Raw genomic sequence first — 21,192 nt, 5'->3', positions numbered from 1 at the left:
TAAGTACGTTTCTCACGATAAAACATTTGTATTTGATTCAAACCCAAAACTACTATTACTCCAAAATCCCATGAGGGTTTATACATATTTGCACTCGAAATAAAAATACACACCAAAATTACAGGAATAAATTATAAGAATAATATACAATCCTTCTAATCCTGCAATCACATTTCAAGCAAAAAGAGAAACAAATAAGAAAAAAAAATACACACACTGACACACTATAATATGAGCAGGTAATGGATCTGCCTATGCAGGAACCTGAAAGACTAGCACTATCGTCAAATAAGATAACACGACACTCGTTCTTTTTACAGCTCGATTTTGACCCATTTCGTCTTTGCAAATCTTATCAACGTTTCATTTCTGCAATAAATCAGTATTTCAAACAAAATGTCAACGTAACTACTCATCCACATGTGCACACATAATCAGGGTGAACAAGCCAAGCGACTCATAAGTTACTCGAAAGCTTTAATCGAGTCAAGCTAAAATGAGTTCAAGCCTAAATCGGAGCTCATTTAATAAACAAACTCCAGCTTCAACTTCATATAACTATCTTGATTAGGCTCGCACGTAGGAGTGTAAACAAGCCAAGCTGCTTGTGACCTCCAAATCGGCTTGCTAAAAGCTCGAATCAAGCTGTGCTTAAACGAGCCTAAAAATAAGCTTGTTTAATAAAGAAACTTGAGCCAGAGCTTCACTTATCGAGCAGCTCTGGAGCCTAAATGAGCCTACTGTTTATATAATTTTTAGTTAACATATTTCACATATATTTATATATTAATTATTATTTTGTATAAAGATATGATAAAAATAATAATATATTATGTTATCTATAAAAACTAAAATTATATATATAACAATTATAAAAGTATATGCATATAAACTAGTTAATAAAACAATTAATATATAATATATGAACCAAGCTCCAGCTTTAGTAAGTTAAACGATCCGAGCTCGAGCCTAGTCAAGCTCGGGCTCGTCTCATTTACAACTACTCGTACACCTTAACGAGCTTATTACTTGTATAGGTACGATGATATCATATAATTAAGATAAAAATAACTAAATGGTATATGCTATATTATATAGTCATATAATTATATATAATTAAATAATAATTATGCTATGCACAGATTAAACTCCAAAAGACCATACCTCTTGTAGAATGTTTATCTTTCTTATCTATAATCCCATCATCATTTTCCCATTCACCATCATTATTACTAATCTCTTTTCCACCATCATTATCACTTTCACTAGCGGTTTCCCATTCCGAATCATCACTCCCGTGCCCATAACCATCACCACCATCCACCTCACAATCGATCCCCCCATGTTTAACCGCAGCTTCCCTGAACAACCAAGCAGCGCGCATCTGTTTCTTAACCAACCGTTCAGCATAATCCGGCACTTTATTCTGTCTAGAACTCGAATCAGGATCCGTTGACTGAGAGCACTCGTTTATAAACAAAATCGCGTCCAACAAACTCTCCTTACACAAACCAAGCATGTCATACGCCTGTGCTCGTCTCCATAAGCTTTTAGCATGTCGGTTAACCGGATTATGAAGACAAAGTGCACGTGTAGCATCACTTATAGCACCTAACGGCTGTTGTAATAACAAATAACATTGAGCGCGATTACTGTACAACACAACGCGTTCTTTTTTGGATCTGACTGGACATAAGGCGAGTGCTTCTGAGTATTTTGATGCAGCTCCTGATATATCTCCTGATGAAAATAGGGAATTACCTTCTAGTTTTACTACCAATGCTGCAGCTTGCTTGATATGAAGATCTTCTTTGGGTAGAGTTTTTTCCCATTTGAACCGAGCTCGTGAATGTAATATTTCTTCGACATCTTCTTTTATTCGGTTGCTGATAGAATTGCGACCCGTTGCGTGTGACTGGATGCATTCTTGAAGAACGCTGAGAATGGAATCTCCAAGCTTTTTATGGTCCCCGAGAGATGAGATCTCTGCTAGGTCTAGAACTGCAGGTGCTGCTTTTTCTATAACCTAACAGAATATTACACTTTGCATAAGAATATAAAGCTTAAGCGCTGTTCATCCTAAGGATATATAAAAAGCAAATTTAGACTATGAGCTATTGATGGTGCAAATATAATGTTAGTCTCAATATGAGATACTTCACTTTCTTCTGATGTGATGCTGATAGAATAATCTTCACAGTTACATGATTGACAGATAGTTGATCTAAAGCAATAAGACATAACTATTTAAAAAAAGATAATCATCATTTTGAGAACAGACTGAGTAGTGGGGACTGGGGTACTGTGTAGCAGGGGTTAAAAGAGCTGAGCCGAGCCCAAGCTTGTCTAGGCTCGAGCTCGGCTCATTTAACTTATGAGAACTCGGCTCTTTTCTAGCTCTGAATCCGAGGGCGGAATTAGATTGAGTGTTTTCCAAGTCTTTTATTCTAAAGTTTTGCATATTACTACAAAGAAACATAACTTTCCAAAATATATTGAGTGTTTTCCAAGTCTTTTATTCTAAAATTTTTCATGATCCTATCATTCCCTCTCAGTTGTTATCATCACATTTCATTATCAGTGCACCTTTATAAAGCAAGTGGTAAACCAGACTCATAAAATGTTTTGCATGATGTGCAATTAGTTTTAAAGAACATTCTACAGTGTATAAATATTACCTTATGACAGGTATTAGGGTCTTGAAGCAACCATAGAAGACAATCAATCGCCATATATTGCCAGTCATCTGATGACCTGGCAATATTACATAACGCATCGATTACACCAGGGCAGCTGCTAATAGCTCCTCTTCCAAACTTATGATGACATATCGTTCTCAACAAACCAATGCCCGCAGGTGAATTTTCATTAACAAACCCACCCCACAATCCAGGAAGTTTTACAAGAAACTCTGGTTTGCATACTGTAGAAAGAAACTCGGGTTTGAATGCAAAACAGTTTATAAGTTGAAGAGACCAACATTGTAACTGACTAGCCCATTCCTCAGCTTTTCTTGATTCCATCTCTACGCCACCCATGCCACGTGTCAGAAGATCACAATGGTAACCAAGTCTTCTATCAGCGTATTGATAAAAATGAGAGTACACGATCTCTAACGAACTCATTGCTAACTGAATACAAAGTTCAAGAATCTCCCCGTGACTTGCTACAGCAGAGAAAGTGCTTGCATATGTAGCTAAATGTCCTAAAGCCCGTACAGCAACTCTCTGTTCAACCCAAGTCAACCGACCCCTTAAAAGTTCAACCAAAGGTGGGACCACCCCAGCATTGACTGCAGTTTCAGCAAAATCTTCCACGTTCATAGTATAAGATCCGATAATATGTGCGGCATAATAAGGTATGTAGATATTTTGATCATGAGATAACCAACGACGGTTCTTTAAACCCTTCCAAATGAGTGATGTCATGCATTCAAATATACCTAACTCAATGAACTCTGGATCATTAGGATGAGCCATCACTGTATTCCAAAGACCACTTATTGGGAGAACCTGGCCATCATCATCTTGCGAAGGTAACTCTCTGAAAAACTTCATGACGCTAGCTCTTCGCTTGTTAGGATTCGTTTCTTTCATGACACAAAAAAAGCATCCAGGGTATGGGCAGTCAGGGATCAATTTGTCCATGCTCAGAGATTTAATTGCTCAGAATTTTATAATCATGAAACCAGTTTTTCATAAACAATCAAATGTACACTGCATTAGGTCAGAAAACACTGATTACATGTCCACGATAACTTAATATATCTGCATAATGTGTTTTTGAAATGGAAGGAACCTTTAATATATATACGAGTGGTAAACCTTAATGAAACCTTATAATAACAAACTAATAAGTCATAATTCATAACTATAATTTACAATATGAAATCATAAAGTTACATCCAGAACACATCTTCTTCAGCATCGCCAACGACAAAACAAAAATGAATCTTTGTATAAAAAATTAATCATCATCAAATTGGACGAGCTACAGCCGTCTAATCAGAACACATTGAAATCAACTACTAATATACATACTGAAAATGTTCCAATTATTATATTTATAGCAAAGAAAAACACTAAGCACAAACCATCTATGGCTTGCAAATAAGAACAGCCTCCAATCCAGCATAACAAGACACATATGTATAGTATAGGTTCAGATCTAAACAATAAGTTAAAAAGGAATATAAAGTTTATAATTATCTAGAACCAGAATATACATTCTTATCTAAAGCTAACCTGCTATGAATTATATATATATAACCTAAAGTTTTCGTAAATTGTGTGTGTGTAAGCAAATTAGGGCATAATTAAAGTAAAAGAAGCAGGTAGTGAGTGTTAACGAAATGATATTAATTAATAAGGAAATCGAAGAGGAGGATACCAGCAGCAGAGTAATAGTAGTTCCGCCGGTTGACACGGCGGCAGAATTGGAGGTCGGTGGTCGCCGATCACGGTGAGACTGATTTGAGTGAGTGCGGATGTAATGTAATGATTTATTTGACAGACACGAGGGTGCACCTGGGATCTAAATTAATAATATATGTATGTATGTATGTATGTATGTATGTATGTATTTTTCATATTATTTTTTGTTTATTTTTATATCTTTTTTATTTTTTTGGCTAATTCAATTTATTTAAATAGACTCGAGTTAGGGCTGCCATTTTTATCCGAAACTCGAAACTCAACCCGAAAAAACTCATACTCAAACCCGAATCGAAGTAATTTGGGTTGATTCTTGGGTTTGATTTATAAGATTTGGGTCAACCTGAATAAACTGTTAGTTTTGAAATTAAATATATTTCTATGTATAATAGGTTATGTCTTAGTCACTACAGTTATCATTATTTGTAATTGACTGTAGTCATTCGAACTCTAATGGATCGATTTCTTATTTAATTTATGGTTTCCGTTTATTACTAATAACAAATCGTAATCGAACAACCAAATCACGCCCGATTGAATACGATTATGATTTGAGTTAGTTTTACTCCTCTTTTGAATTATTTTATCAAGTTAGATTAGTTTATTATTTGATTATTTTATAAGCAAAGAATAATATGTTGTTTTAATTTTATCATTGTAGTTATTTAAAAAAATTTGGTTCTGTGTGTGTGTGTTTTTTTTCTGAATACTAGAAACCCGATTAACCCAACCTGAACCCCAAAAACCCGTGAGAGATTTGGGTTGGGTTTCGGGTCAAGATTTAAAACTTTGAACCCGAAGAACCCGGCTCGAAAAACCCGAAACCCGAAGAACCCGGCTCGAAAAACCCGAAACCCGAAGAACACCCCTAACTCGAGTACTACTAATAAGCTTACTTGAATCAGTTTTATTGAATCTTACTTGAATTAAAATTGAGGCTTTAAATTTTAAACTTAAAATGAATCGGGAGGCCGGTCGGTTGGGCTTAGACCTTAACTTCGGACTCCGTGCTATTGAATGGATCAACGAACTAAATATCTTTTCAATTCCGACTGCAGCTCTAGCCTCGAGCTAAAGCAATTGTAGTAGTTCCAGCACCGATGACTTTTAAACCCTCTATACCATCTTTGAAAGTTTTCATTTCAGTCTATTAACTGGATGCAGGATTTTGATTCTTGAAAGCGAGTTAAGTGACTTTGAGGGACACGAACGTTATAACAATAAGTACTGATTTGACTAGCTCGAACGTGGAGAACGAAGGCTTGAATGTGAACAAATAGCTTACTCTTGCAAGTTTGTGGTCAACGATCACCCTCTAAGCTATACGCTTGATAACGAACTAACTCGAGGTTCAGCTTGTATACAAAATGAATTTTGTAAATACTTTTTATTTGCAAAAACTAATAAATTGTTTAAAGTTATTTTTTTTAATAAATTTATTATTATAACACTACCGAGCAATATTATTAAAGACTTAAAATACTTTTTAAAAAATAACAAAATAGAATGTGGACCACTTCTTTATCATTGGGACATCTATATGGAATTATGGCCGATGGATGTGAAAATAAAATATAGACAATTCGTTGTTTTTTTTTCTCATTCCATCATCACCACTATCACATCATCATTCTCTCTATCATTCTATTGCAGCCCACTATTTTTGGAATTAATCCTTGACAAGGATAGTGTAAGACTGTAAGTCAATACTCATTTTTAATACAAAAAAAAAAAACTAATATATAGCTGTATATTATAATATAATTTATTATGTTTATTTACCTTTATTAAAAAACCAAAAATTTTTATTAAAAACTCGTTTGGTTATGGCTTATGAAGTATTGGTGTACAGTTCAGAACCAATTGAATTTACACGAATAATTGTAAGAAATAAGAAATGAGAACAATACGGTTGGTCTAAGTTTGTGTGTTTTCAAATTTATGTATATTTTGGTATCGGTTCAAAGTTCAAACAATTTGGTTTCCAATTTTGTTAATGTTATATTCGTTTTAAGATTTTTGTTTGTTTAAGTATTGGTTTATTATGGTTTTTTCTAATGGCATGTGGTGATAGTGTATGCTCATGGGTGTTGGTGGTTGAGATGCTAATGGTGATATACAACTAGTGGTGGCAGTGTTTCATGGTATATGACGGTTGAATGAAGTGTTAAATTATTCGATTGTTTTGGAAAGTCGAATGTTTAATCATGTTTGGAACCATGCTTTGTTTACAATCTGTTAACATGTGCTCAAATATATATTTTGAGGCAAAGTTAAATTACGATAACTAATTAACTTGATTTTAGAAAGATTTTAAAAAGTGGTTTTTATATGGTAATAACTAATAACTAATCATGCGGTTTAAATAGATGATGTGTCGCGCCCCTTTTGGGTATCAGTTGGAGCCAATAAAAGGTCAAATTTTAGAGTTTTTGAAAATAAAAATAAAGTAAAGATGTTAAGTACCCACGGTTAGGTAGAGTCGAGAATGGGATAGGTAACCCGTTGAGCGGATCAATCTCAAAGATAATTAGAGAGAAGCCAGAGTAGCAATCTAGAGAGAATATTAGACTTTCATAATTTTCATTCATAATCATCCCAAAGTACATACATGACTATTAAATAGAAATAATACTCAAACTACCCACTACTTGTTAACCCATGTTCCACTAAAATAATGGAGTAACTACCTATTACTTGACACACTAATTCTAAATAAATGATAAAACAACTAATAATATTTAATTATGCATAATTAAATAAAGCACGTAACAAAAGAAAGATGGCTACTTTAACCATCAATAAGATAAGCAAGGAATAAAAAGTGTGAGCCCGGATTCGAACCGGGACCTCTAGTGTGTGAGACTAGCGTGATAACAGACTACACCACCCAGACAACTGATGAAAAATCTAATTATCTGAACCAAGTTGCAGATCTCATTGTTACATTGTTTTTGAATTTGGAATTTGGACATCGTTATACAACTGATAACACGTGTTTGGTGTAACTTTAAGAGAAAAACCTAGTGTAAAATTTGGTAAATTATGCTAGGCAGATACGATCTATTTAGTCATATCATGTTTCGTACTAGTTCTATCGTATTGTTTGTTTAATTATTCATTGTTATTCTTTTTATGTTTATCTACTTGATAAGCAATTAACTCTGTTTATTTTTTCTTCTACGTGCATGACACTTTTTCTTAATAATCCAGACATGCGATTACAAGCTCGGGAGCTTTTAGATGTCTATCTTAACAAATGAATGTGAAAGTTTCGGGTTTTAAGGAAATTACATCAGTTAATGATCATTATAAATGATTTAATAAAAATGTTACCAAATATTTATTTTTATATAATACACATAGATTACTTTTTTAGAGATAAAAATCATATTTTTATGTAAAGCTTTAAAAGTTTATAATTATATAGCTTTATTTCTATCTTCTCCATGTTGTCATTTTACCCATGGTGCAATAACTGAGATACTAGTACTCAGTTCTCACTACTCCGATTGTAAAATTCTCACTGCAATCATCATTTTTCTTACAATTACATTTCATAAAACATTTTAAATAACAAACTAGTCATAGTATTAATAAGATTTAACATGGTTAATAGCTAATTGTCTGGGTGGTGTAGTCGGTTATCACGCTAGTCTCACACACTAGAGGTCCCCGGTTCGAACCCGGGCTCAGACACTTTTTTTCTACATTTTTACAAATGTTATTTAGATACCAGGATCAAATTAGCCACTAAACAATTCCCTTTTTGACCTTTTCCCCCCTCAATAACTATAAATTTCACATGTTTAAGTTCTTTAAAACCACTTTATTCAAAGACAAAATTATTACCTTTATTTTGATATTAAAAACACTTTTAATTTATTTTAATTATTTAACAATGTAACTTAATTTCCAAGTTTATACATGAGCATGATTTAGCATAATTTAAACAAACATGCTTTCTTAATTGATTAAATACTGGTGTCAAAATCTAACACTTTGTGTCGAGTCACAATCTTTTCCGACCGAGTTGTTCGGATTCTATTGAAATATACGGTCATTTCAATTCAACAACAAATTAAATTGAAAAAATATTTAAGAGTTGTTGGTATTTAAACGTTTAAATTTCAATAATCAAGTTAGTTCTACTATAATTGTTTTTAACTTTATATATGTATGGTGAATGTGGCCGAGATAAATCTGGGCTAACATTAGTTGGATTAAAGTTGAAGCTAGGCTTGGAAGCAAGAGTCGCGCTTGTGGTTTAGGAGTAGCTCGTTGTGGGCCTGTAAGATGTGATTCGAGCTCGTCGAATGTTTTACTCTCGAACAACTTGGCGTCGTCATCTGGTTTTGTTTATTGTTAATCTTAATCTTGATTAGAAATCTCTCCCGTGTTCATTCCAATCCGTATGTTCTAGTTTAATTTTGTATAATCAGCTGAATTATTATGATAAGAGTTTGATGGATCTATTGTGTTCTTAGTTAAGAGAGATTTTTTTTTTTCGAATTTGTAATGAGGGTTAATGATTACGTCAGGTTTTTGTTAAATAATAAATAAAAATCAATCGTTTTATTAGACTATGACAGATTCAATCACTTGTGTTAAGTCTCTAAGATTTAGTAATTTCATCGCTCACGGTATTTGTAGCAACCCTAGATTATAACACGGTCCAGGAAGGGCCTCAAGTCTTCACTGTCCCTTTGTTTAATGTTGTAATATACTAATATGAACCAAAAATTAAAACACAACATGAACGGATAATCGGATGGCAACAAAAGCTACTTTTAACACCTATCCACATTGGATGTTAGCTTAAACCCGACGCGTGCCACAAAACTCAGGCTCGTGAATGCCTAAATACAAAAAAAAAACCCATAAAAATCGACTTGATACGGATATTTTCTAATCACTAAATCCCTGCTCAAGGACAAATGATTGTACATTTGACATTTTTTGGTGTCTACCTTGGTAGATATATCGTACATGTGATTTAGATACAATGTACATTGTTGCAGCATGCTGCCACGTTCGTGTATATGACCGACTATAACACCTCTTTTTCGAGTTTCAAAACTGCCATGAATGCTTCTTGAGGCACGTCGACTTTTCCAATTGCCTTCATTCTCTTCTTTCCAGCAGCCTAACAGCAATAACCAACAGATCCGAACAATCAAACATGGCCTTCCCAGAAAGCCAAAAATAAAAAATAAAAAATTACTTGTTTCTTTAGCAATTTTTTCTTCCTCGAAATATCACCACCTACAGAGATATTAAGAAAACATTATACTGAGAGAAACAAATTAATCTATAAAGATAGAAGTTTGTTATCGGGAGGATATACGGGGAACGAGATGAAGAAAAACAAGTCTACAAAGTTAGTAGAATAGAAGAAGCTACAAGTGGCACCCATTCTTCAAAGTAGGGTGTAAACGAGCGAAGCTGAACCTGAGCTTTCTGGCTTGAGCTCAGCTTATTAAATTTACTAGAGCTCAAAATTGGCTCGTAAGTAATTTTCAATCTCGGGCTCGACTCGTTTATTATTATTTTTAATTAATTTATATATCTTTATAATTAAATTTATATCTATATTTAATTATAATTTTACATATATTATTTACTTATTTTTGTAATTTTTATCATAAATTTATATATAATAATGATAAATGTAGAGTTATTGTTTTATATAAAAACTAGATATATATTAGACTCTTTTAGGCTTGAGAGCCTAACAAGCTTGTTTAAGCTTGTCTCGATTCCAGCTTTTAGCGAGCGCTCAGAAGCAGCTCGGCTCATTTACACCCATACTTCAAAGAATGGGTCGATTTGAGCAAACATAAATTGTTTTGACCTGAACTCATTTTTATTCAGAACCCGTATTTACCCAAACCCGTTCTGACCCGTCCCCGAACCCGCCCAGTTTTCCAGGCTTAGTGAACGTTCAACAACGATTATTGGCTAGAAGACACGCGTACCATAGCATTTGGCAAGGACGTCTTTCCTAATTGCCGACAAACTTTCACTAGCAATCACCTTTGTGCCTATGCATGCCTAACAAGTACACAACGCACAAAAACGTTACTTACGTTCATAAAGGAATTTATACGTAGGTCATGGTCGAGATATGATAGACAACATTGATAGGACTAGAGACAAAAGATGCTGAAAGCCAGCGGTAAATTACATAAAAATAGCAAATAATGAATAAACATATAACAAACAAGACAATGTCAACAAAATAGTCAACCCTCCTAGATAACTGTTTAATTATGAAAATAGACATAATAAAGCTTACTTGGATGGGCACTTTGAACATTTGCCTAGGTATAAGTTCCTTTAGCTTCTGAGTCAAAGCCCTACCTACAGAATATGCCTACAAATACAGAAAAATAATATAACTTTTAATAACCAAGGTGCAGATTTATATAACAATTATCCTTGACCATTTCATTATAAGAACAATCTACAGATTGTAACGTGGCACTTACCCTCCTATATACATGATTTTTCTAAGCGATTATCAAGAATTTTATATTTTAAATCATGATAAACAAAAGAAATTAACCAATTTCATATTCCGGATCCATTTTGAAGGAACTAAAAATACCTTATCTTTGTGTACGATCGTAGCTAACGGCTCCACACCATCACCGTTTATCAACACATCTAGCTTTATCAAATCACTTTCCTTGTATCTGCAGTCACAATAAGATAGATGTATATTATCCAAGTTCACCAACAAATTCACAGCATGCGATTCTAAAAGCTTATAGCATCTTCTCGTTTCCAAATAATTTTCTAAATGTAACTTTTTGTCACATGATGGATATGTATCAAGTTTCTAAAAGCTGTGTGCGTTAAAAAGTAGATTAACACTGCATTGGTAATAAAAATCTAAGTCATTGAAAGACATTGCCTTATAGATAAGTGCATACAATTAAAAACATAAATAGATTAATTAAGTTTACCCGATAAAAGAATACTCCATACTAGCATATCCCTTGCTCCTTGATTTTAGCTGATCAAAGAAATCTCCTACCATCTGTAAAAGGACATCACACTTGATTTTTTGAACAAGAACTCATAATATCTAATCTCATGGACAAAGGTGTTTAAATTTATGTCATGAAATAACCTCAGCTAGTGGCATCTCATAGGTGAGTGAAGCTCTATTCTCTGTAATAAACTTCATTCCTTTAAACTCTCCTCGTCTATCTTGAGAAAGTTCCATAAGTGAACCAATATGGTCTTTTGGTGTTAGCATTTCAATCTGCAAAATGGATACAAACCATCAAGATTTAAAAAGACCCTAATTTGTGCATTATATTACAATAACATAAGAGGGAAAATCAAAAGATGTCACAAACCTTCACCATCGGCTCTTCAATTGACTTCCTCTTACCTTGTTCAGGAAGTGCTGATGGATTTGAACATTCAACCTAAACAAGTGAGAGAAAAGAGAGTTCATATAAATTTTGTTAAAACATATTATCATCATAAAGGAGAAAAAAGAAAATAATATTGGAACTTACAATTTCACCATTGTCACAGTGCACTCTGTATACGACACTTGGTGCAGTAGTTATTAGAGTTAGATTGTATTCTCGTTCAAGTCTTTCCTGTGCAATTAAAACTATCATATCCATGATATCATAATGAAACAATCAAGATCAAGGATGAATGACATCACATACCTGAACAATTTCCATATGAAGAAGACCCAAAAACCCACATCTAAAGCCAAAGCCCATAGCACTTGATGTCTCTGGCTCAAACTGAAAAACATTGATTACGAAGAACCAAACACTTTCAAGAATGAGTAAAAAATATAAACAGCATTGCAACCAAAACAACAAAAGTCAAGAAGCTTAACCTTCAATGCAGCATCATTAAGCTGCAGTTTCTCAAGTGCATCACGTAAATCAGGAAATCTGTAACCAAAGATGCCAATTAGTATCACAATGAAGATAAAAAAAATTTAATAAAGACAATATGAGAATGTAAAAAATAAAAGATTGTACTGGTCAGCATCTACAGGAAACAAGCCACAAAACACCATTGGAGTTGCCTCTTTATATCCAGGTAGAGATTGCTCTGCTTTTCTACCATAGTGAGTTATCGTGTCACCCACTCTAGCATCGGCTACTGACCTTATTGAAGCTGACATGTATCCCACCTGAAACAATAAGTTCATGAATATAGATAATCATAACATAAGACAGCTATTAAAAGAATACCCAAAGCATTTAGATGACTCATACTTATTTGCACAATGGATATATACAAAATAAAATGAATATATTAGTAAAATGTATACTTACCTCACCAGCATATAGTTCATCAACCTGCTGTTGATTAGGAGATAGAACCCCAATTTCATCAGCAAAATAATCCTGCATCATAGGATAGTAAATATAAAACAAGTAACAACTTTACAGAATTGGCAAACTAAAGAATGTGGGTTTACCTTCCCACTAGCCATAAAAAGAATTCTGTCACCTTTCTTTACAGTTCCATCAATAACACGAAAATATACAATAACACCCCTGTACGCATCATAGTAACTGCAAAATTCATAGATATCACCGGTTACTATGATAGTAGAAAAATATCATATCTTAAAAGAAAAAGGAAATATGCATTGAAAGAAGAAATAAATCTCTAGATTCCTGTATATATGTGCTGAAGGGTTTGATACTTTGATACCTATCAAATATAAGAGCTCTCAAAGGTCTTCCAGCAGAATCAGGTGGTGGAGGAATCCTTTGAACAATTGCAGTCAGTATTTCATTTATACCGATTCCCTCCTGTAACAAACAAACAGACAGCATACATGTCACCTATTAACATCTTAGAATATTTCACAAAGCGAAGATCACTTAGTTTTGTAAAATGCATATGATCACTTAGTTTTTGACTTTAAATGGATGACCTGTAGGGTCATCAAGAGGACTTCTTTGGAAAAAAACTTACACAACTTTGTTTTCTTCTGGATATAAAAAAGAGCATATTGTAGAACATACTTAACTTGTTTTACTATTGATTATATTCATTTTTAAAAGATGTCAAGGATTACACAGGATATATATACTAACCTTTGCTGAGCAGTAAATAGCATTACTGCAATCCAAACCGATAACCTATTAAAGTAATATATTGAATTAGAAAATAAGGGGCAGAAGAAGCTCCAATGAACGGTTCAACAGTAACAACTAAAGGAAGGTGGGTTACAACGTAAGATATACTCTAAAATTGCCTCCTGCAAACTAACCTCTTCAATCTCTTGAACAACACGACTTGGTTCTGCACCTGGAAGATCTATTTTATTCAACACCTGTGGCAATAAAAGAAGTGTCAGATAATATGATACCTATCAGTAAAAGGCTGTTAAAACACCCATATATAATTTTAGGCCCCATTTGATTTTATATTGTCTTCTTTTGTTCTCCCATGAGGTTAGTACACCATTAAATTTACTTGGCACCCCCACTGTTCCACCAAGCATGCCAACATTAGTGTTGTACCATGTGTTGTTAATGTTGAATATGAAGTCACACAAAGTAAATGTAGTGGTGTATAAATCATGGTATATTGCATTGATAACAGCTAGCTACATCCAAAAGACCAACTTTCAGGATGCCTTAATGAAACATTTTTTAATAGCGTTTGGAACTACCCCCAGTAAGCTTTCCTAAGACGGGATGTCAACTGCCCATACTGATTTTGACGCTCCATGCTTGACTCACTCAGAACCATCATCAAGGAGGGAACACACCATTGTGGAAAACCCCCTTGAGTCAGGTTTCGAACTTGAGACCATACGATCCCAAGTCTTAACCATCACCCCTATTCCACTGGACCAGAAGGTCAATGACTGTAACAAAACTTTTTTATAATGACAAATTGACAAACAATAAATACATTTTGATCAACTTACAGGAATCACTTCAAGGTTATTTTCCAAGGCCAAATAAACATTAGCTAATGTCTGAGCTTCAACTCCCTGCAATACAAGGTTAAGCTCACAATAAATTCAATTTGCCACCAAGATAAAATCATTTGACTAATAGCTTCCAATCCTTTATCAAGATTCAAAAGGTGGAAAAAGAACTAAACTTAAGAATATGTAATAAAACACAACTTGTTTTGAGAATGATAACGATGATAGTGGATAATGTGGCAAGTCTTCTAGTAGCATATACTGATATCAGAAACAGCTCATATCTGGTTATATTAATTTTCTAAGATATATGTTTCTTCATGAATAGCATGATATCATGTTAGTAAATTTTTTTAATATTTCTAGGTAACATGTTTTCTTTTCCAGATCAGCAAGGATCAGGAAGATGGAAGCTTTTATATATTGGTTTAGTGAAAAGATTATCTAAACAATGTCCTTATACTAGGCTTCTCACATGTGATCATCATCTACATGTTTGCTAGTAGGTTATTTGACTAAGAGAGATAGACCTCAATTAACAATAACAATTCCAGCTTTATAAATATGTGAAAGACATGCCTGTGAGGCATCTACAACAAGGAGAGCCCCCTCGCATGCAGCAAGAGATCGCGAAACCTTCAATTGCGAAAATGGGCATACAATTAAAAGACTTATCCAATAATCATGTGCCACGCAAAATTAAAAATATGACAACTGCTAGCAGTTTAAAAAAAGCAGAAAGTCGACAAACAGAATTCCAGTCAAATTGAACCTTATACTAACATGCAATCTGTTTAATACAACAGTGCAATATGAAACTTATCAAATTACAGTACATTAAAAAACTAGTCATACCTCATAAGAAAAATCAACATGCCCTGGAGTGTCAATAAGATTAAGACAATAAGGTTCACCCTCATGCACAAAACGCATTCTAGCAGCCTGAAAGAAAAATTAGCAAAAACATCATTTAGTAGGAAATACACGAATAAAAAAAGTGCAATACGTTAATTAAGTAGTATCATGTTGCTTCTGCTTTTACACCATGCACTCATGAATTATTTATTACCATGTTTACTTGTATAGATAGGATATGGTGTCATGCTCACAGGCTTTCAGTCGTAGATTATGTAAGTTCATTTTTGTTTATTCAGACAATCTGCTTAGAATTAGAATAGATGTTCATCTCAAATGACATAACATGTAGGTACATGAGTACATCAGGGAAAAACCTTAACTAGTTTCAATAACCTAATGAGCATCAACCTGCCCACAACAATAACAAACCAGGTTGTATGTCCACTAGCAGAAAACTGAGATGGAACCTTACAAAACATTGTTCCTTTTAACTTCATTTTCATGTAGACTGCACAACATCTAAAAGGGTATGACTTAAAAATATGCACCTGTAATTTGATGGTGATTCCCCTTTCCCTTTCAAGATCCATGTTATCCAAAAACTGCTCCTTCATTTCACGTGATTGCACAGTACCGGTCACTTGCAACAACTTATCTGCTAATGTCGATTTCCCATGATCAATATGTGCAATGATAGAGAAATTCCTAATTTTTTCTGTAGGGACCTGGAATTCAACAAAAAGTACATGCTCAAATAGCAAATTAAACAGTGCAATACTTCTACCCAAATAGGTAGTTAGAAGTGCTTGAATTTCCTTCATGCCTTTTCAAAGAAAGAAAACTTGTGAAAACGTGACTCAAACTAAATACATACATAAACAAATAAATGGTTCATTTGGCATAACTGAGAATACTAAGCATCAAACTTGGGACCTGAAAGTTTTATTTAACTAAGAATCTATGATAACAAAGTCTTCACGTATATTGGTTAACTTGTTCAGGAAAAGGTGTGTTTCACTATGCAGCATACTAGATAATCATATATTTCGACCTTTGGGATACAGTTGAACGCCCCTCAAACCTTCACATATTAAGTACAGATACTACAAACTGAACACCATGGGTTTCTATCTGTCTCAATTGTGTTATCCTTTTAACATAGAAACACACCACAACACTCTCTAACTGATCAACAATATAACACTGTACTTTTAAAATTATGCATATTAACTTTTCCGGTCACACCTAATGCATTACAATCTCAAAATCTACAAGGACTTTGTTACGAAGAACTTAAGCAAGGAGTTTACAGATTCATAACATGTAGCTACTTATTGTTCATCCAAATCCATATCAATTATAAAGTTCAAAGTTCAAACAAGTAATGAGACATCTAACGGTCAAACATTAGAGCATATGACTGAAACAGGTGAGCATATGTTCAAAGGACATTAGTTTCTTCGTCTCAACCATGTTATCTTTTATACCTAGAAACATGCCACAACACTCTCTTAACTGATCAACAACATAACACTGCACTCTTAGAAATACACATATTAACTTGATAACTTCTCATGTCAAACCTAATCCATTTTAATCTCAAAATCTACAAGGACTTTGTTACGAAGAACTTAAGCAAGGAGTTTACAGATTCATAACATGTAGCTACTTATTGTTTATCCAAATCCATATCAATTCTGAAGTTCAAACAAGTAACAGTCAAATAGACGAGTGTAAATTCAATGGACATTAGTTTCTTCATACAATATAATATAATACAATTGAATCTCTAAAATTAGTACTAGCAATTAGTTAATATATTAATGAACAGGAGGCAATCGGAATAAGCATACTACCTACCTTCAACAGACGATATCTGCCGGCAATAGCGGTTGCTTCGAAGTCCGAAGCGTCTTTCGATTGAACTTCAACGGCTTTACAGCACACGCGATACCTCCTCCGGTGACTTCTACTGTAATAACTGTTGTTTCTGGAAGCTTCTAGAGTGTAGAATGTTATGTTAGACACCGGAATTGGAAGGCGGTGGTGGTGGCTGAGGAGGACAGTAGTAGTTCTGGTGGAACGGTGCAGCGGTGGTTGCGAGGATGATAAGAATAGTTTCACGTTCGTTGCCATGCTTCTCACACCGGTGGTGTGGTGGTGGCTCTCTCTCGTTTGCTGTGTTTGTAAACCACAAGTTCTGCACTTGTCCGTTATCCAACCATTTTAGTAACTATACCCGAACCAATCCAAATATTATTATTTCGATTTAATATTATAAGTTTATTAAAATTGTAAAAGGGGTGCAAACGAGCTCGGGTTGATAAAAAGCTCGAAATAAGCCGAGATTTTTTGAGTTCGAGTCTTGTATTAGAAGCTCGTTTAGATTAGTCGAGTGTTAATAAGCCTTGTGTGTTTTTAATTTTTCATATTTTGGACTTTTATGTATTTAGTTAACACTTCACAACCGAGCTCAAGTCGGGCTTTGGCTCATCTAAGACACTAAACGGGCTTTGGCTCATCTAAGACACTAAACGGGCTTGAGCCGAGCTAGGCTCGCTTAAGGTTTTTCTCAAAATATATAAAAATAATAAAAAAAATGTATAAAAAGTTATTAATAAAAAATAAACGAGTCGAGCCCGAGCTTGAAAAAAACTACTCATAAGTCGATCCCATGCTTGAAAAATCAACTCACAAGCCGAGCTCAAGCTTTAAATAAAGAGCTCGAATCGATATGCGCTCCAACTCGAACCCTCGTAAGTCAAAACGAGTTGAACTCAGGCTTATTTGCACCTTGCTTTATAGTGACCACCATCGAAGACACCCCCCCCCCCCCCCCCGAGTTGCCTCGTTCATTTCTTATGCCCCTTTTTGCTCCGACAAAATCCTCATCAATCCACCAATTACACGAACTAAAATTGAAAAAAAAAGGAAGAAGCACACAATAGCAGGGGGAGATGAGTGGCTGGAAGGGAGATGGCGGCAACGACAGTATTGATGCCTAAGGCTATGTGTAGTGGATGAGCTACAAATTGGGCGAATTGCGACACGCGGAGCCCAGTCAGCAAAGGATATGAATTTGTTTTTGGGGTGTAACGGTGTTGTAGGCTAATATATATATATATATACATATATATATATACACACTCACACAAACACATTATCGCCCAACAAAAAATTGTAGCCCCCCCTCCCCACATTTCGCCCCCAAAATCGCCCAGGGGGCGGTGTTGTAGCCCCAATTCGCCTAAATTCATCGCCCACTACAGGCAGCCAAAAGAAGAGAGACTCAGAGATAGTAAGGACAATGGTAAGGCTTATAATTTGTTTCTTTTTTTTATGAAGGGTAGTTTGGTCATTCCACAACCCCTTTTTACATAAAAATTTAACAGATAGTGAAAGTGACCTAATGTTTTACAATTTTTCAATTAAATGATAAGTTTGTAACTTAAGTTAAAGGACGTAACATGTAATTTGAGATGAACCTAAAGAACAAAACAATTAATCAAGAATAAAATTGCGAGATAGAGGAAAGGTAATAGAGCAATGAGAGTCCATGAGGCCGAGTTGAATGACATTGTCTTCAAACTTATTTTTATTTATTAGTATAAAGATATTGCCCAAGTAACTTAAATCTAAAGCATATGACCTAAAACCCTTTACTTCAAATATTATCCCAGATAATTTCTTTTAATGTTCCGGATAAATGGTACAAAATTTATGCCCAAACAAGAAAATATAGCATAACAAACAATTTAAAAACCAAAAATAAAACATCAAATCCACAAATTCTAACTCAAAAGTGTTTTATGACCTCAATCTGTCTCATGAATCCAAAACACAACCAAAAGCACTCTAATACAATCATTATTTTCGATAAATGAGATGATACTTCATCTCATGCTAGGTGTTACAATCATTAAAACAAGAAGTTGTTTATCATCGTTTCTTGAAACCGTATTTTTTCCGTTCATAAAACAGGTCGGTTTTAGCACTTCCAAGATTAACAATCTTGGGACACCCGTCCCGATCTTTCTCCTGCTGTGTGCACTCTTTGCAGTAATACGCATCGGATATACCAACACCTCCACATATCACACACCGACCTTGAAACGAGCCATAGTTGCACTCGTCACACACGCGCACGAGTGTGCACGGACGCACATAAGAGTCGCAAATGACACATTTGCCATCACATTTTTCACACAGCCGGCCAATGGCGATTCCTGGCTGCTTCCTGCACATGATCAAATCAGGATGATGTTTCGCCATGATTTCAACTACACTGCAATCAACAAGAGGTGGTTAGTGAATAACGGATCAAATGGGTTAAAAGTTGTATGAAGTCTTTCTAATGCTTACAACCTCCTAAAAGTCATATTCTAAAGATATAGAACGTATTGTAATAACCTAACGTGTCATTATTGTAATCATGATTAATGAATAAACTATTTATTATTTTTATTAAAAAATGGACAAAATAATCAACCCACTGACATAAATTTACAGTAGTGGGCTAACAGAGGTGAGAACTCAATAAAACTTCCAAAATTCAGCTTGTATTATGGTTTCCGAGATTTCCCTTGACTTTAACAAAATAATTTAGTTATTCACTGTACTACGGTTGTACAAGCGGGCCTGTCTTTCTACAAAATCATACCTAATCTTTGCAACCCATATGTATAATAACAGACAAAAGCCTTTGTGCTTTCATCAATAATCCACCAAGATAATCAGGAATTAAGAAGTTTCAACTGAAACTAAGTAATTTTTTTTTTAAGATTATTGATTTGCTGTTGAAGAGAAGGAAGTGAATACTGAGTAGTAAGGTAAATAATCCAAGTCATCAAGGGTCCAAATATTGCTATTGAAGTTATTTAACTAAAGAGCATTATAAAAGTTGTCTTAACGTAACTAAAATTAAAAATAATCTGAAGTTAAAACTAGAAGTTCGATACAATTAAGTAAGGTTGGATATACTCAGATAAAAACCGATGTCACATCATCAACTAACCACAACCCATGTATCAGAATCAGATACATTAAACGGTAACTTTTAAAGAGTTGCATCAAAAGTAAAATTTTGATGGCAAATGTCATCCTCACCCTAAACAAATATCAATATGGCCCAAAAAACTATCAGAAAAGGAACCCTAAACAAACATCAATAACTGAACTGTTAACTGAAACCAAGCCGAAATTATCAAAAATCGGTTACCGTTTTTTTGTACCCTCGATTGACTGAAACTAACCGAACCGAACCGAACCATTCATATGTTCATATAATTCTAGCTTTTAAACCTCCATTTCATGCGATTATGCCTTCAAGTATTTATACCTCCATTTCATGTGTACCTAAGCAAAAAATTTAGCCTGGTTTAACCATAAACCAACAAGATAACCAAAAAATAAAACCCAACCGATTAACCGAAACCCGATTGGTTAAAAGGATAGATCAGCTGAACCAGACTGTGCACACCTAACTAACTAGCTTTCATAAGTCATATAACAAGCAAATACCTAACCAGTAGCTCTTCCAAAATGAATCATGAACGCCTATTCATATGTCATATCCTAGGGTTTCATAATTCATCGATATACGCACGAAACTAACAAGTTTCTAGGGTTTCATCGGTAATTGAACATAAAACACACAAATGGAGGCAATTAACCGGTTATAAATGAAGAATCACAAGTGGATTTTAGCAGAATCTAACCTGATGAAGAGCGCAACAGTCGCAGAAGCGAATCCTCGAGCCTTCTGGCAGCTTGTAAGGGTTTCCACAATTTGGCTCAAATACTTACTTATTTAAACCTTACTTGAATATTTATTATTCTTATTATATTTCGGGTCGTGTTTGGGCAAATAACATTAAAAAATCTTTCTGTTTTATCTCGTTAAAATCTCTCAACAACATTTTGTGAATGTACTTGTTTAATTCATGTTATTTTTGTTTT

General features: G+C 34.4%; 3 protein-coding genes and 2 non-coding genes across 6 annotated transcripts; 1 reads left to right on the top strand and 4 right to left on the bottom strand.

The window, feature by feature from the left end:
• Window positions 1-51: 51 nt before the first annotated feature.
• Window positions 52-4,489, bottom strand: LOC143545335 (uncharacterized). Its single transcript, XM_077037246.1, has 4 exons — window positions 4,390-4,489; window positions 2,679-3,716; window positions 1,165-2,026; window positions 52-369 (listed from the first exon to the last, which is right to left on the bottom strand). The coding sequence occupies exons 2-4, from the start codon at window positions 3,645-3,647 to the stop codon at window positions 356-358; spliced, it is 1,845 nt and encodes a 614-aa protein (XP_076893361.1). The 5' UTR covers window positions 3,648-3,716; window positions 4,390-4,489; the 3' UTR covers window positions 52-355.
• A 2,767-nt stretch (window positions 4,490-7,256) lies between these two features.
• Window positions 7,257-7,329, bottom strand: TRNAV-CAC (transfer RNA valine (anticodon CAC)). Its single transcript has one exon. It is a non-coding gene; the product is annotated as a tRNA-Val (tRNA).
• Window positions 7,330-8,058: 729 nt separating this feature from the next.
• TRNAV-CAC (transfer RNA valine (anticodon CAC)) lies at window positions 8,059-8,132 on the top strand. Its single transcript has one exon. It is a non-coding gene; the product is annotated as a tRNA-Val (tRNA).
• Window positions 8,133-9,105: 973 nt separating this feature from the next.
• On the bottom strand, window positions 9,106-17,413 carry LOC143545334 (translation factor GUF1 homolog, chloroplastic-like). 2 transcript variants are annotated; one of them, XR_013137409.1, is made up of 23 exons: window positions 17,095-17,413; window positions 15,783-15,959; window positions 15,232-15,318; window positions 14,952-15,012; window positions 14,374-14,435; window positions 13,708-13,770; window positions 13,532-13,576; window positions 13,143-13,243; window positions 12,904-13,000; window positions 12,758-12,829; window positions 12,458-12,612; window positions 12,310-12,367; window positions 12,131-12,211; window positions 11,969-12,055; window positions 11,804-11,875; window positions 11,572-11,706; window positions 11,405-11,478; window positions 11,044-11,131; window positions 10,732-10,809; window positions 10,412-10,487; window positions 9,658-9,698; window positions 9,404-9,579; window positions 9,106-9,292 (listed from the first exon to the last, which is right to left on the bottom strand). XR_013137409.1 is itself a non-coding variant. In XM_077037244.1 (22 exons), exons 1-22 carry the CDS (start codon window positions 17,368-17,370, stop codon window positions 9,484-9,486), a joined length of 2,082 nt encoding a protein of 693 aa, XP_076893359.1. In that variant the 5' UTR covers window positions 17,371-17,413; the 3' UTR covers window positions 9,217-9,483. The 2 variants fall into 2 exon arrangements, 1 of the variants encoding a protein (XP_076893359.1); XM_077037244.1 differs by having other exon boundaries at window positions 9,217-9,579.
• A 1,574-nt stretch (window positions 17,414-18,987) lies between these two features.
• On the bottom strand, window positions 18,988-19,539 carry LOC143545314 (PHD finger-like domain-containing protein 5A). Its single transcript, XM_077037231.1, has one exon. The coding sequence runs from the start codon at window positions 19,504-19,506 to the stop codon at window positions 19,174-19,176; it is 333 nt and encodes a 110-aa protein (XP_076893346.1). The 5' UTR covers window positions 19,507-19,539; the 3' UTR covers window positions 18,988-19,173.
• Window positions 19,540-21,192: the final 1,653 nt, after the last annotated feature.

Source organism: Bidens hawaiensis, unplaced genomic scaffold (genome assembly GCF_021521415.1).
Source record: "Bidens hawaiensis isolate Kalapana, Puna unplaced genomic scaffold, B.hawaiensis_p1.1 tig00013897_1, whole genome shotgun sequence".
In the NCBI taxonomy this organism is placed as follows: Eukaryota; Viridiplantae; Streptophyta; class Magnoliopsida; order Asterales; family Asteraceae; genus Bidens; species Bidens hawaiensis.
This window is presented reverse-complemented; position numbering and strand designations above follow the sequence as displayed.